Below are 16988 nucleotides of genomic sequence, written 5' to 3'. Positions count from 1 at the left end.
TTTTTTTTTTTTTTTTTAGTAGAGACAGGGTTTCACCATCTTGGCCAAGATGGTCTCGAACTGACCTCGTGATCCACCCAAAGTACTGGGCCTCCCAAAGTACTGGGATTACAGGCCACTGCGCCCGGCCGACTCAATTCTATTTTTAAAGATATTAGGAGATGACATAGCTTTGGTCAGTGCAAAACATTCCCAGTTCTCACCATCAACAACTCTGGCCAGGAGGATTTTTCTTTTTGACATATATCTAAGCTCTCAAATGTTGCAACTCATTAGAATTCCATCAAATATCAGATCTGTTGATTAACAAATTCCTGCAGTTTTCTGCAAATGTCCCTCCTACTTGCCAAGAATACGTCCATTTTGGCCAAGTAAACAGTAAGAAATAAGGATTAACAGGTGAGGTCAGGATGTCTCTCGTGTTCCAGACTTTAGGTGAGCTCAGCCTGAGGGCTTATTCCCTTTCCTTGGAGAAACACAGGATGTTAGTTGAAAATCCAGTCCATATGCAATAGTCAGTCCCATCCGAAACAGACTGGACTTGGCCTTGGGATTCCCAGAGCCATGCTCTCTTACTGTCCCTTGTGGCCTCTCTCATTCTACTCAGGTAAGGTCGGGTTTGAAGCTACTTTCATGGAAATGCAATGCGTGCCACTCAAAAACCCTCTAGTCCATAAGCTGGGACTTCTGCCCCGTTCTCTTTTTCCAGGGGCTTCCCTTCAAACGGCAGTGAGTCTCCATGGGGAATCCCTGCATCTCTCTCTCTCTTGTCTTCGCAGGAGCAGCATCCAGTTGGACTTCCCCGAACCACAGGCCCCATGCAGTCCTCCGTGCCCCCAGGCTCAGGTGGCATGGTCTCAGGAGCCAGTCCCGCAGGCCCCGGCTTCCTGGGCAGCCAGCCCCAAGCAGCCATCATGAAGCAGATGCTCATTGATCAGCGGGCCCAGTTGATGGAGCAGCAGAAGCAACAGTTCCTGCGGGAGCAAAGGCAGCAGCAGCAGCAGCAGCAGATTTTGGCAGAACAGGTAACATGCCCCTTGGCATGATTCATTCATTCAGCAAGCACTTATTCAGCACCTGCCTGCTGCCTGTGAGGAAGTGGCAGTTCACATCCTCTGTCAAGATGCTCACGGTCTAGCATTTCCCAGGATCACAAGAGAACCTGAAGAATTTAGACCTTTCAATTAGTTAGGGTTTTTCCTATAATGAATTAATTTGTTCTTAAAAGACAGGCTCCAGCCATCAATTTGAAGGCCTGTGTGCCAGAGACATTTCTTTGATTCAAGTCTGACTCCTTTTCTTCTGATTTCTGGTACGGGGTCTGTGTAATCAGCACATGGCGGGGACTGTCTCACATGCTCCATAAGCCGTAATATTTCTAGCTTGAAGAAAAAAATAATAATTCAGAGAACTCTGTTTCTTAGAGGAAATTGATAGGAGGAGGAATTGAGGAGAATTCTATAGAATGGGTAATGAACAATGGATCGGGAACAATAGCAGAACAATAAGGCCTACAGAACTACCTAGAAACCTGAACTCTGGGTCACACACAGGGTGCAAACTTAAGAAAACTCCCCACAGCTTTTAAAACAGCTCAGGAAATCTGTGAGTTAAAGGAAAGCCTAACACAAATACAGCTTTACCTTAGGCATCTTTGTCCACCCTCGCCCTATAATTCCTCAGCTTTGAGAGAAAGCCTTCCCTGCAGACTGCTCCTGTAGGTTACAATTTGTTTTGTTTTTAGAGATGCCCATATCTGACTTAGCATTATGCTAGGGAAAGGCCTGAGGCTGTCCACAAGGGATCCCCAGGCAGCTTCTGTGGGGGTCTGCACAGAGAATCTTGCACAGCAGGCTGTTTCTTATAGGAGGTGTGAGGTCGTCATATAAAGCTGAAGGCCCAACATAGGTCTGCCTCACAGTTATCCTTCTAGAATGTTCCTGATAGGGTCAGAATTTTGTAAATGTTTTCTTAAAGAAATAGAGACGGGGTCTCACTATGTTGACCAGGCTGGTCTCAAACTCCTGGCCTCAAGTGACCCTCCCATCTCAGCCTCCCAAAGTGCTAGGACTACAGATGTGAGCCACCATGCCCTGCCAGAATTTTGCAACTTTACTAAGCATCCACCACCGCGTATCCTGTGTAGGACACAGGCCCATTGAGGTCCCTATTAACCAAGAACAGCAGTTCAAAGTAACACCAGGCATCTCCCAAAGAGAAAAATTATACTGCTGAGCACAGTTCACTTATGTTCCCTTTTTTTTTTTTTTTTTTGCTTTTGTTCCTGAACAGCTGTGTAATTATCTCCCTTTTTACCAAGGTCAGTCAGCCGCCTGGCAGCTATTGTACAAACAAACCTCTATCCCTCTCACCTACATAAGGTGTGCGACAAGGAGCCATGCTAATCTCTCTCAGGCAGTGATAAATGGAGCTGCCGAGGGCAGCTGGGCTCTGTAAATCCTCTCCTCAGCCAATCCCAGGAAATCTCAGGTGTGCCTGATGTTTTGAGTGATGGCTTTTGATATGTGTGCTGTGACCAAAGACACAAAGAAGGCCCAGGGCAAGCAGGCAGAGCTCAGCTGTGCAGCCCAGGGGTGTTCCCACACGGTGAGGCCAGCTCGGCCCTGGGGAGCACAGGGCGTGGGAAGAGTGTGAGAAGAGACACGTCAAGATGATGCCCCTAGACAAGGAGGTGAGAGGTCAGGGGAGACCCCTCAGAATCCAGAGCATGGAGAGAGCTGGGGCTTCTTGGGAAAGACAAGGGAAATGGGAAGCCGTGACCTGCGGATCATTCCATGGCAACTGTGTGTACCAAAAGATGATAAGGGATGAGGGGAGGATCACTTTCCTCAGGGCCAGGATTTGTCCATTCTTTTGCATGTGATGTGATTTTGGAAAAACCACTAACTTCCCTCTTCATCTGCCAGATTAGGTTTTAATAATTTCAGAGCCTTATGTAGCTGCTTTAAGGATCACATAAGATCATGTGTGTAAAATGTTTTGGAAGCTGTATGTGCTGCACACATGTATGTGGGGGCCTGTCACGTGGCCCTGGTGTCAGCGAATGTCATGTGAGAGCTGCAGCCACACGGCCCAGCCAGGTCAGTGGAGCATCTTGCCTGTACCTGAAGAGGATACAGATTTAGTGCAGGTTGTCCAAGTGCAGGTCTACGAGGAATAAGTGCTCAACTTTTTTTTTTTTTGAGACACGGTCTCGCTTTGTCACCCAGGCTGGAGTGCAGTGGCATGATCTCGGCTCACTGCAACCTCTGCCTCACGAGCTCAAGCAATCTTCCCACCTCAGCCTCCAGAGTAGCTGGGACCACAGGCAAACACCATCACGCCTGGCTAATTTTTGTATTTTTAGTAGAGATGGGGTTTCACCATGTTGGCCAGGCTGGTCTCGAACTCCTGGGCTCAGGCAATCTGCCTGCCTCGGCCTCCCAAGGTGCTGGGGTTACAGGTGTGAGCCATGGCACCCGGCCAGCTCTCAGTTTTTTGTTTTGAGAGTGAATACTGCCAGATCAACACCAATCTTGGTTGCTGCAGCATTGAAAGTGTCCTCACACTTTCGATTTTGGAAACAGATTTTGGGTTTCCTGAAAGGACATGTGAGGGAAAACAGAAAGATTTGGGATCTTACATATTTTGGGAAACTTTAAAATGATTCTCAGTAGACTTGGCAATCAGAGCAAAGCAGGTTGAAAGTAGGCATGAATTCACATTTAATGCCGTATTCTCAAAAAGTGCAAAGCACATCACCTCTCATCCATTCACAAAGGTTAGACAGAACTTACAAACATTCTAGATCATGAAGTCCCATCATTTTACAAATGAGGAACTGAGGTTATGTGAGGAAACTGAGCTTATGTGATTTATATGAGATCACAGAGCTAGAGAGAGACAGAGCTAGGATGGAACTGAGGACTCCTGATTCCTGACTCCAGGATACACCTTCAGTCCCCTACAGGCTGCCAGGGGCTCATTCCTAGTCATAAGTGGGACAGTTAAATTCTTATATTATATGGGAAGTTTGACTGAGGAGAAGCTGTTAAATGCTCAACTTACTCTCAATAGTGCCCTTCTATTGCTGCCTAAAAGATTTGTGTGGTTTCTTGTCTACACTTTAATGGTCTACACAATCAATTAATTTCAACAGTTTTCTGTAGAACATTATGGTAGGCACCACAGGATGGGGTCAACAAGTCAGAGGCTGTTTTTTTCTTTGGTTGCCAGAATACTGGCTGGCCTTGTAGAGAAAGAGAAAAAGAAAAGAAAATTATAGAGCAGCCCAGGAACAAACACAAGAGAAAAAAACTGAAATAAACACAGGCATTAAGAGGTGGTCAGTGTGTGTTGTTTTTATAATGAACACTCTAAAGAACAGGGACCTTGTTGTATATTCTTTATAGCCCTTGCAGATGAAAGGTACTTAATGAATATTCAGCAGCTGCAGGGAGCAGGTTAAACAACATCCCGAAGGTCACACAAGCTACTTGACGGCAGACCTAGAACTAAAACCTCTTTCTCTGCTCTTTCTGCATCACTCTTATTTTCTTTCCCTTTGCACATACAGCACGGTAATGATAATAGCCTTCCCAGTATATTGGTAGCAACACTAGCAATGCAGCATCCCCGTGAGTGGAAGAAGAAAGACTAAAATGCAGGCCTCCTAGTTCGCTGGTATATGTGGAATCCCACATGGTTTCCTCAAAGCAGTAAATGCTGAATAGTTTACATGTAGAGATGTATTTTACAGGCAGTGTGGCTTCATGGGAATAAGATTAGCCTTTTTTGTATAACCCCTGAGGATCTCATCTTCCTATGCCCAAAGCATCCACTTAGGTCATTAAAAAGCAGTTGCTTGTCCCTTTGAACTCAGTCCCCACAGCGCTAAGGAAAGCGTGCAGGCTGATGTTGAGCAGTCCACGTCAAAACCCCTTCCCGCAGCACGCATTCTTCATGAGCCAGCAAGTCCACACATCAGAAATACATACAGATGTCCACCAAAGGCATGTGCGGGAATGTTCATAGCAGTCACATTCGAAACACAAAAAACTAGAAATACCAAAGGTGACATCACTAGTAGAATGAGTAAATAAATTATGGTATATTCATATGATGGAATACTATCCAACAGTGAGAATGAACAAGCAACAAGAATTCACATCCACGTGGATGAATCTCACAGATACAGTGGTGAATGCAAGAAGCCAGACACAAAAGCAGCATCATGTGAATCCTTTTCTGCAAAGTACAAAAGCAGACATAACTGCTCTATGTTGTTAAAAGTTAGGACAGTGATGCCCATGGGTCAAGGGAGGGTGATGACTGGAAGGGGCACGAGGGGCTCCTGGCAGCATTCTGTTTCTTGATTTGGGGCCTGGTGGCCCTGAGTGTGTTCGTTTTGTGAAAACCTACCTGACTGTATCCTTAGACTTTGTGCACTTGCCTGTATGCATATGATTCTTCAACACAAAATTTAGTTTTGGGGAAAACACTACCTTCCTCGGAACTACTAGGATATTGAATTGTGTGCTTGCTCCTTGTCTCACCTCTCCACCCCTCTTGTGTTCTGTCATTCTAGCAGTTGCAGCAATCACATCTACCCCGGCAGCACCTCCAGCCACAGCGGAATCCATACCCAGTGCAACAGGTCAATCAGTTTCAAGGTGAGGCCAGTGCAACCTCTCTCATTTTATACCTTCCAGTGGTGAAGCGTAAGTGAATGTGTAGCCAGAGGCATTGCCTTACATGCTGTATTTGTGTCCAGGAAATACTTAAAATATGTAACTACTGGTAGGTTAAGAGTACTAACCAATCAGAATGGATTCCTAGAGGCCTCCTGTTGTGCCAGGCATTAACCTTTCGGTCACTGAGTCACAGAGAGGTTCTAGAAGGCACAGGGAAGGGTCAGGGTAGCTATCGGAATTGGGACTAGAACAGCTGTTCTTTACCAAAGGTACATAGTATTGCAATAGTTTAACAACCAGTAAAGATATACTGGTGCCTGTTGGCTCCATATCAACTTTATGTTTAGATCGTCATCTTAGTGACTACAGGGGCAAAAATCTTGGGCCACATCTTTTTTGCTTATCCCAGCAGGTCACCTGACCAAAGCCCTTACCTCTAAAGCTGAAGTGGAAGAATCTGGCTTGCAACAACCACTAGTCTCTGCTGAATGTAGAAGACAAATAGGGCCTTGAGGCTGATTGAACTGATCCTGTAGCCATTTGCGGGAATCCTAAATCATGACCCAGTAGCAGTGGGTGCACTGTATATCAGTGTTGGCACTCCTTTAGAAATGTGGAAGGCCCACTCAAATATGAAACCCTTCCATCTCTAACAGAGCCCTTGGCCGGGTGCAGTGACTCACGCCTATAATCCTAGCACTTTGGGAGGCTGAGGCGGATGGATCACTTGAGGCCAGGAGTTCAAGACCAGCCTGGCCAACATAGCAAAACCCCGTCTCTACTAAAAATGCAAAAAATTAGCCGGGAGTGGTGGTGCATGCCTGTAATCCCAGTTACTCAGGAGGTTGAGGCACAAGAATCACTTGAACCCAGGAGGTGGAGGTTGCAGTAAGCCGAGATCACACCACTGCACTCCAGCCTGGGCAACAGAGCAAGACTCTGTCTCAAAAAAAAAAAAAAAAAAAAGACTCTTGAGGGTCTTATATGGGGTGAAGAAAATAGCCTGAGGAGCCTTCCTAATCTTATCCACAGGAGTTTTCAGGGGGCTACAGGGGTCACCTAGCAGCAGAAATCCTAATCCCATTCTCTGCCCATTTTGTGGGATCTAGATCAATATGTCCTAGCTTCTCAAAAGTTACCTGTTCCTTTAAGAGTCTGCAAAAAGCTATGAAGTCTCTTGCACAGAAACATATAATATGTAAATATACAAACTTTTATATAATTTCACAAGTATCCCTGAACTTTATCAATAGACTGGGTGAAAAATTTCTGATCTTAACTCTTCAGATTGCAACACACAAGGTTATTGAAAACAACTTAGTGGGTCACAACCAACATTTTTAAAATGAAATACAACAGAAATTACCAGAGCATATCAGAGACTTTTCTTTCTGTTTTAAACCCACATGTATATATCCTGGATCATGAACTGTGAGCTGTAGTTTACAGTCTGAAAGCCATTGATATTTACTGACAGATCACATTGAAGATCACCTGTAAAAATACTGGGTCTTGAGTAGCTACCACTCCCTTCCACTTCCGGGATGCTTATATCACATTAGATCCTTTGGCCTTGACACATTTGGCCTTGACACAGGGAAGGACAAAAGTAATTGAGTTATCCACAGGTGTTCTGTGCACTAAATCAGTGCCAGTGGTTTTTGAAGAATTATGTTTCTGACTTTGCCATGGGTAGCTTCGGAAGAGTGGGGACTAGTCATCATTACATATAGTTGTTGTTGCAGATACAGAGCCCAGCTTTATATCTGTAGTTCTCAAACTTTAGCCACACTGAAAGCACCAACGGAGCTTGTTAAAACGTACACAGTGTTTCTGATTCAGTAAGTCTGAAGCTGGGCCTGAGAATCTGCATTTTTTGCAAGTTCCCAGGAATCACTGATTTGGCTAGCTAGGGAACCACGCTTGAGAGCTGCTGCATTATATTATCAACTAATTAAAAACATAAAAGCTGATACACCCAGCATAATGTCTCTTGAGTTTTCCAGGTTCATAACTCATGTATTATTTGTGAGGGAAAAGGGAGCCACCACAATTTAATAATTCTCCTATGTTACAGAACATAGACACATACTTATATGAGCTATTCTGAATATTTTGGGTCCAGTTAAAAACGTCCATTCCAGGCAGGTGCAGTGGCTCACTCCTGTAATCCCAGCACTTTGGGAGGCCAAGGCGGGCAGGTCACCTGAGGTCGGGAGTTCGAGACCAGCCTGACCAACATGGAGAAACCCTGTCTCTACTAAAAATACAAAAAATTAGCCAGGTGTAGTGGCGCATGCCTGTAATCCCAGCTACTCCAGAGGCTGGGGCAGGAGAATTGCTTAAACTCAGGAAGCAGAGGTTGTAGTGAGCCAAGATCGTGCCATTGCACTCCAGCCTGGGCAACAAGAGCAAAACCCTGTCTCAGAAAAAAAGAAACAAAACCACAGAGACAAAAAAATTAAAGTCACCTGAAATCCCACCATCCAGAGATGATCAATCCTATTCTTTTGTTTCTATATAAATAGACACCCACAAAAATTGGGATTGTACTGTACATGGGTTTTTGTAGCTGACTTTTCCACTTAACAGATCCTGATGTTATTCTTGTTTATACTTCAGAAGCAAATTATTTCGCACTCATATAGATACGATATCATCCTCAACCAATAAGATACTATTTTCTTTGGAGGTGAGAGAGAATTCACCTTTGGGGCTAAGTTAGAAAGAAATGGCTGATCACTTTGCATTTTCTATTCATGACGTGGAACATGGTTCAGTAGAGAATACTATCAATAAAGCCAGTATGACATTTTAGGGTCCTTGAACTGATTGGTTTGAGATATATAATTTGCTTTACTATCTTCAGTATTTTCATGTGTTTACAGACACCCTAGACAGCATGATGTTATGCATCTGGGAAAATAGCAAACTGAAAAATAAGCATTATCATTCTTGGAGAGAAGTTTTGTTAGGTATAACTTGCATGAGAACCTATCCCATATGCTCACCATTATACATTTCAAAGGTCTTAAATGACTGTCTTTCCCTCATTAAGTTCTGGATCTCTGGGCAATGTTACATGGCTATGGGGAAATGCTTATTTTTTTCACAAATACAGGCTTCTTGTGAGTGAAAATAGAACATAGACTTTTTTAGGAAAAAGCTGGATACTATCATCTCTATTTGAATATACAAGATTTTCTTGGACATTGTGATGTTAACCAGCAGACAAGAAAATGAGACTACGGTGTCTCACAATAATATCTGTTTTAGACCAAAAAAAGAAAAAGAAAACATAATCTGTTGTTTAACACATGTAGTAATCAGGTAAAGACAAGTTAATTCCTTGGACACATCTGAATTTTTTTCCTTTGTATATTTAAAATCACAGAAGGCATAAAACTAGATTAATAAAAGTCTTTTTATTTCTCATAGGTGAAAAAAGAATGTGGTGATTGCTGATTTTAAAATGCCTTTTAAAAATAAGAATTACATCAAGATAGTGCAGTCATTTACACTAAATAAAAATAAAGGTTGGCTTGGATTAATGTATCACTGCCTAGTAAAAGGCATTGTAACATTTCTGCCCTCTAAAGAAAGGAGCCTATTTCTCATTCACAAAATTATTCCAGACAGTATCCAGTCCTTTAACATATCCATTATAAATATACCCCAAAATGGCCAAATTATAGATGTCCTTTCATCTATTTCTAGCAGCCCATCAGACTGTTTATATTAAATTTGGGTCTATCCAATCAATCTCTGACTCAGCAATATTTTTCCCTTAAACTTTTTTTGTAAACAACTCAATAACCCATTTCACCACAGTTGATCTTATTGGCCATGCAGTCGATAAAAATTTAGTCGTTAAGGTCACAAAACTTCATGACAAGATTACAAGTTGCAGTATATACTACCTTCCAGTGTTTTACTAGGAACTTTTGATTTTTCAAAAAATCACTTAGATATAATGAAGCTTAAAAAAATATATGAAAACATTTCTAGGGATTTCCCCCAGATCTTTCAGGTTTCCTGATAGAAACCATTTCGTTTTTCAATGCAGTATGATACTGATCTCAAGCCACAAAAACTTGAGACATAATCAAAATTCCAGTAATTTTCTTTCTTAAAGAAAGGAAGAAAATGTGGAGACATATTTGCAGCCCAGAAATCAATAGCCACATCAGGAAGACAAAAACATGCTTCAGTTATCTACCAGGGTGCCAGGTTGAACTAGGTTAGACTATTCTCATCTGGTTTCTCATCACAGTTCCAGGTGGGATCAAATTTGCTTAGAATATTGACTGGCTCCCATGCTGCACCTTCTTTAAATGTCCAGGAAAAAAACTATTTTTCTTCTTCTCATAGACTCAATCATTAGCAGGGACATAGAAAAATCCATTTTTGTGCACCTCCTAGATCTTTGCAACATTGACTGGTGTTCTACTGGCAACATTCCCATTCTCTTGGCTGTTTGGAAATTTCCTGGTAACATGTAAAGAAGGACTCACTCAAATGCCTAATTAAGGTTGAATGACTTGGTGTGGACACTCTGGCCACCTTTTAAACAGCGTTATTAAAATTGTGTTAGCAGTTTGCTGAGAGAAATAGTCGTTGCCGATTTGAAGGAATGGACTTCGCTGTAGAAATGCATAAAGTTTATGGCCAAGTCACACGTAGCAGGATGATTTCTTTTTCTAGCTCAGGAAGCTGGCCAGTTTGCAATGACATGTTATGATTCAGAAAATCTGGAGCATGTTGAAATCTACAGAGTGGATCCAAAAAATGTCCTATCTGTCAAAATAGCTGCTTAGCAGAAGCAGTGGCCTTTAACCTCTCAAATCCTACTCAAGTCGTAAGGGAAATTAGTCTAATGGTCTTTATTGATAGTATTCTCTACTGAACCATGTTCCACTTCATGAGTAGAAAATACAAAGTGATCAGCCATTTCTTTCTAATTTAGCCCCAGAGGTGAATTTTCTCTCACCTCCAAAGAAATAGTATCTTATTGGTTGAGGATGATGTCATACCTATAAGAGTATGAAATAATTTGCTTCTGAAGTATAAACAAGAATTACATCAGGATCTGTTTAGTGGAAAAGTCGGCTACAAAAACACATGCACAGTACGATCCCAATTTTTGTGGGTGTCTATTTATATACAAATAAAAGAATAGGAATGATCATCTCTGGATGGTGGGATTTCAGGTGACTTTAATTTTTGTCTCTGTATTTTTTAATACTTTCAAAATTTTCACAATCAGCATATGTTATAATCAGAAAAATAATCATTTTTATTACAGATTTATTATCAGAGTATCCTTTCATATAAAGGAATTTTGTCATTCCCAAAGAAAATTCCAACATCTTGTTGCAGTATATTGCTTATGGAGAAGAGTGAGTGGTATGTGTCCTCTTTTTCACTGCAGGTTCTCCCCAGGATATAGCAGCTGTAAGAAGCCAAGCAGCCCTCCAGAGCATGCGAACGTCACGGCTGATGGCACAGAATGCAGGCATGATGGGAATAGGACCCTCCCAGAACCCTGGGACGATGGCCACCGCAGCTGCACAGTCGGAGATGGGACTGGCCCCTTATAGCACCACGCCTACCAGCCAACCAGGAATGTACAATATGAGCACAGGCATGACCCAAATGTTGCAGCATCCAAACCAAAGTGGCATGAGCATCACACATAACCAAGCCCAGGGACCGAGGCAACCTGCATCTGGGCAGGGGGTTGGAATGGTGAGTGGCTTCAGTCAGAGCATGCTGGTGAACTCAGCCATTACCCAGCAACATCCGCAGATGAAAGGGCCAGTAGGCCAGGCCTTGCCTAGGCCCCAAGCCCCTCCAAGGCTGCAGAGCCTTATGGGAACAGTCCAGCAAGGAGCACAAAGCTGGCATCAGAGGAGCTTGCAGGGCATGCCTGGGAGGACTAGTGGAGAATTGGGACCATTCAACAATGGCGCCAGCTACTCTCTTCAAGCTGGGCAGCCGAGACTGACCAAGCAGCACTTCCCACAAGGACTGAGCCAGTCAGTCGTGGATGCTAACACGGGCACAGTGAGGACCCTCAACCCAGCTGCCATGGGTCGGCAGATGATGCCATCGCTCCCGGGGCAGCAAGGCACCAGCCAGGCGAGGCCAATGGTCATGTCTGGCCTGAGCCAGGGAGTCCCGGGCATGCCAGCGTTCAGCCAACCCCCAGCACAGCAGCAGATACCCAGTGGCAGCTTTGCTCCAAGCAGCCAGAGCCAAGCCTATGAGCGGAATGCCCCTCAGGACGTGTCATACAATTACAGTGGCGACGGAGCTGGCGCTTCCTTCCCTGGCCTCCCGGATGGTGCAGACCTTGTGGACTCCATCATCAAAGGCGGGCCAGGGGACGAGTGGATGCAGGAGCTTGATGAATTGTTTGGTAACCCCTAGTCAAGAGAGGCCCTAAGAGCCACAACTCGAGTGGTTAAAGCTTAAAAAATGAAAAAGAAACAGGATGTTGACCCATCCTTGTTTTTTGTTTTTTTGACCCACGTAAACTGAGCAAAACTGCAGCTGGCTGACAGTGGAAGATCCAGGTGCCAATCCACAGCCCCTCCGGGCCTCATTTCACCTGATTTTCACACAGCAATCGAGATGAGATGCCATGCAGATCCCTGCTGCGAGAGAGGGAGACACCCAGAGGAGCAGATGGGAAGATGAAGCCGGCCAGAGCCCTTCTGCCCAGCGCGCCCTGTGATCGCCTGGCCCAGCAGGAGCTGCTTCGGCCGAGAGGGACTATTACCCAAGAGAGGTATCCTCAGCCCCTCCTGCCCCAGGTCGGGAGACAGCAGCTTTGGAGACACAAAAGAGACAGAGCCTCGGCCAGGGAGAGCCCCAGAAGAGGCTGGGTGGTTGCACAGGCCAGGTGCACAGGTTGGAAATGCACTGAACTCTGGGTGCCGAGAGATGTAAGGCTTTGAGACATGCCACTGAATTTGGAGGGCAGGCACGAAGAACAGTGAGATGGTCACAAGGAGACAACGGATCCTACAGAACTGTCTGTCTCCTGCCCCATCATGACCCTCAGGAATTGCAGAGGCTCTGCTGTCACAAGGAGAGCAGGCTGAGTTTGGAGCAGGGTCCATCCAGCAGTCCTGGGACGGCTTCCTTCTGCTGGTGCCCCTGGTGGCAGTCCCTCCAGGTGGGGCTGGAGCCTGCTGGCGCCTGATACAAAGCCCATACATCCAGGTGGGTCCCATCTATTTCTGGCGGCTGCAGGGCAGAGAAACCCCTACTGGACCCTGTGTGTCTGCCAGCCTGGAGCCTTTTTCTCCAGCCCTGCCTTTATTCTTCCTTGCCTCCACACCAGCCTCCCCTTGCTTCTCCTTACAGACTATCCAAGAAGTGAAGCATATGTCTTCAGGGAGCCTTGGGCAGAGTCCACATAAATGCAGGAAGAACTTAGACAATGCCTGAAATGCAAAGGCGACACTGGAGTCTTCTTCCTCTAACATGTGTAGAGTTGAATGAATATCTGCCTGGAACCGAGAGGGCTGCTCTGATGTTGGGGCGTCAGTTTTTTGTGAGCCACATATGATATTTCTGATATCCCCAGGAAGGAGTGGCCTGGAGGTCACTGGTTCAGGCTCCCTTTGGGCAAAATCCCGGGAGTGATGCTCTAAAATCCACCTTTCCCATCATCCCTACTCATCAGAGAGACAAATATAAAATCCCAGAGAGGTGGAGGAGCTAAAAAAGCAATTGCTCCACCTTACAAATTTGGAAAGAAAGGAGAAGATTTAGTTTATTTCATATGGGCAAAGTAGCCCTCTTCCAAAGTCCTGAACAGTTGTTCTCTTTGTCATTGACACACATCTGCCCTAAGCGAAATCTGTCAGAAGGAATCAACAAGGCTCCGTGCCTCCCCTCCCAATCCCCCTTTTGGAGGCCTTGTGGCTTCAGTGTTGTCCTAAGTGAGAGTGGTGTGTGCTTTTCTCCTGTCCCCCCCTCCCTCCGTGTCCTAGATGCTGGCTGCCTTCTGTGCACTCCCAGGCAGCTCACCATGGAAGAGTCGGAGCCTGTGGGTTTGGACTGGCCACACTCAGTCCTGAGAAGGCGAGTTGCCATGGAAAGCTGGGGGCAGAGGGGTTTGGAGAGGAGGCAGTGGGCAAACATTGCCTTTGACTTGCTCTCCATGTACCCTGGGTTGTAGATCTGCTCAGCAAGGGGCAGGATGTAAGGCCAGAGGTGCCTGGTGGGTGAGAAGCCCAGGCAGGGGCTGGGCGCCCTCTCCGAAGAGGTGGCAGCAGGGTGACCCTGAACTCCCCAAATGGGGAGCGATGCCACTGGGGAAACTTGAGTGGAAAGAGATGAAACCAAAAAAAAGCAAACAAATGAGAAGACACAGAAAACATAATTACCTTTTCCTGAAAGGTACAGGAAATAAATATATAAGCAATGATGAGAAACTGGAGGTGGCTAATCGAAGTGGGACAGGGGTGGGGGCTCCATTATCTTTTAAAAGCTTCCTCCAAATGCTCAGTACTGGGACCAACTAATAGAGAGGTAGATTTTAAAACGGTGGTTTTGTTTTGGTTTTGTTTTTACTACGGTGCTGATGTATATGTAATGTCTAAAAAAAGTTATTTGTACATAAGTTTTTACAATACTTCAGATATCACTGGGTCTACTATCTGTAAAAAATATACATATAAATATATATATACTGTTTGTTTAAAATAGAGTATTTTTATTTCATTCCTTAACTCATCATCACAGCAGTGGTATTGCACTTCAGATGACATCTAATTACTAATTTGTACTGTATGACCTATGGCAACTTGCTCCATTTTATTCAGATTTTTCTAGTTTTCTGTTTTTACTTTGTACATTGAGCATTGCTTATTTCCTTTTAAGAAATGTACAGAACTCTGAAATGTAGAAATGAAGTGATGTTGACATACCACTTTTAAAGAAAACAAACAAAAATGAAAATAAAAGATTATCTGAATCAATCCAAAGTATAGTTTATATTAAGAGCCTCACTGGATCTCCAATCTTAATTAAGCAGACATATTATTCCTGGGTTTTAATTGATTAACTGCAGTTCTTTTCTCAAAATTTTGATATCATTCTTTAAACATTTATTTAATGGGAGAGATCAATCATTCCCAGTCTTTGCATTCAACTGCACAACTGATACTTTCTAAATTTACTGCCGCACTCTGAAGGATGGGGCAAAGGGAAGGGAGGAAAGTCAACTTTGCATGGAACATAGTGCAATCCATTTGTAGATTCAGTACCATAACAATTCCATTTCCAACTGGTTCATCTGGAGGTAGGGAGGCTCCACTGGAAAAATAACTATTTTTGTCAAAAAAAGAAAAATCGGAATATATTGAGGGGACGTAATAAAGGTTCTTGTTCCACTGTAGTGAGCACTGTCAGTAAACAGCCTCCACCACCCCACTCCTACCAGGCCACTTTGCATCTCAAAGCCATGGCCTGGCTTCACCTGCACCCACCCACAGAATTGAAAATGCTTAGAAGTTTATACCCCTCTGGATTGACTTTAGCCAGTGACTCACTGGTGCAGGAGTATAAAAGCCCAGTTAACTTGTCTGAACAAACTCAGATATAATTTTGTTCCAGAGCTCTACTGCAAGATCAGGCAAAGGCTGGGACTTGGTTTAAAGGTGCCCCCCAGGCCGGGCACTGTAGCTCACACCTGTAATCCCACTCAGCACTTTGGGAGGGCAAGGCGAGCGGATGACTTGAGCCCAGGAGTTTTGTCAGAGGCGTGTGAACCAGAGCAACTCCACGTTAAATAGGAGCTGGGTAAAATGAGACTGAAACCTACTGGGCTGCATTCCCAGACGGTTAAGGCATTCTAAGTCACAGGATGAGATAGGAGTTCAGCACAAAATACAGGGCATAAAGACCTTACTGATAAAACAGTTTGCAGTAAAGGAGCCAGCCAAAACCCACCAAAATCAAAATAGCAACGAGGGTGACCTCTGGTCGTCCTCACTGCCACACTCCCATCAGTGCCATGGCAGTTTACAAATGCCATGGCAAGGTCAGGAAGTTACCCTATATGGTCTAAAAAGGGGAGGCATGAATAATCCACCCCTTGTTTAGCATATCATCAAGAAATAACCATAAAAATGGACAACCAGCAGCCCTGGGGGCTGCTCTATGGAGTAGTCATTCTTTTATTCCTTTACTTTCTTAATAAACTTGCTTTCACTTTGCACAGCAGACTCACCCTGAATTCTTTCTTGCATGAGAGCCAAGAACCCTCTCTTGGGGTCTGCATCGGGACCCCTTTCCTGTAACACATTTCTCTGTCCTGCAACATATTTCTGGCAACCACAGAAGGGACAATAGTGCAGAAACCCTCACCCAACGGCCACCACAGAAGGGACAATAGTGCAGAAACCCTCACCCAACAGCTACCTTTGGGTAAGTATTGGAGTCCTCTAACATATTTCTGGAGAATGATGGGACGATACTGGGGAGACCCCCTCCAACCCAAAGGAAATAAATTGCAGCACTGATTGGAAGACTTTGGGTAAATGGCGGGGTACCTGGGTAAAGAATGGGATTGAGTTAGAGGCCCAACTTAGTGGAATTAGAGTCTCTCCTAAGATAGAGGGGGTTAAAGGCCCCCCCTTAATAAAAGGCAAGGATGCTTGACCGACCTCTGGTTAGAGGCCCGACTTAGGAGAGTTAGAGTCCCTTCTAAGATTTAGGGGGTTAGAGGCCCCTCTCGGTAAAGTCCCTCTCGGCTAAGAACAGGTTCGGCACTATGGGATGTTAACTGCTATTCTCTTTGGATTAATCTCCCTTGTACTTTGCTGACGGCTATGGGTGATAGGATGAGGAATGTACAGGATCCTGGGACATGGGGAGCTTTTTCCTGCCTAACAAGGGAAATTTGAGAGCTGGTAGGATTACTGGAAAAGATCCTTGCTCCACTGACAGCAGCCGCCTGAACTTTGCAGTGTCGCTGCAATGGGTGGTTCTTGGATCTCTGGCCTCCCTGATCATTGCACCTTCCCCCCGCCCCCCGCCACAGGCGATGTTTTTCTCTCTCTCCTTTCTCTTTCTTTTCTATTACTCAGGGCGACCATCTTGCCCAGAGACCACATGTTGAAACTCCTAGTCGGAGGTTAGATTAAAGATGACAGCGCCCATCTGAGGGCAAATTTAAGCCTTGCCAGTTTGATATTGGGTGCTAAGCAGACTGGTTAATATCTATGTTTTATTACGCATATTTTGCTTTAGCCAGAATGAAAAAAATACTTTTCC

The 16988-nt window shown here is 44.6% G+C and overlaps 2 protein-coding genes across 6 annotated transcripts in view; one reads left to right on the top strand and one right to left on the bottom strand.

Annotated features, from left to right (window-relative positions):
• Positions 1-16595, top strand: part of MAML3 (mastermind like transcriptional coactivator 3) — a 450814-nt gene extending 434219 nt beyond the window's left edge. For 2 of the 3 annotated variants that reach the window (XM_032147502.2, XM_058436768.1), the window contains 3 exons: positions 780-1025; positions 5588-5672; positions 11125-16595. In XM_032147502.2, the coding sequence (XP_032003393.1) occupies positions 780-1025; positions 5588-5672; positions 11125-12125 (1332 nt within the window). In that variant the 3' untranslated portion in view covers positions 12126-16595. The remainder of the gene's footprint in view (positions 1-779; positions 1026-5587; positions 5673-11124) is intronic. The other variant, XM_058436769.1, reaches the window with a different exon arrangement.
• MGST2 (microsomal glutathione S-transferase 2) overlaps positions 1-16988 on the bottom strand; it is a 73090-nt gene that overhangs the window by 10542 nt on the left and 45560 nt on the right. Inside the window, exon 6 of one of the 3 annotated variants that reach the window (XM_032147538.2) lies at positions 959-1378. The exons of the other annotated variants lie outside the window; for them this stretch is intronic. The gene's annotated coding sequence lies outside the window, so the exon portion shown is untranslated. Of the gene's footprint in view, positions 1-958; positions 1379-16988 lie in introns of those variants that run through there. 3 annotated transcript variants of the gene reach the window in all.

Source organism: Hylobates moloch, unplaced genomic scaffold (genome assembly GCF_009828535.3).
Source record: "Hylobates moloch isolate HMO894 unplaced genomic scaffold, HMol_V3 SCAFFOLD_3, whole genome shotgun sequence".
Classification (NCBI taxonomy): domain Eukaryota; kingdom Metazoa; phylum Chordata; class Mammalia; order Primates; family Hylobatidae; genus Hylobates; species Hylobates moloch.
The sequence above is the reverse complement of the archived record's forward strand: the minus strand, read 5'-3'. Positions and strand labels throughout refer to the sequence as shown.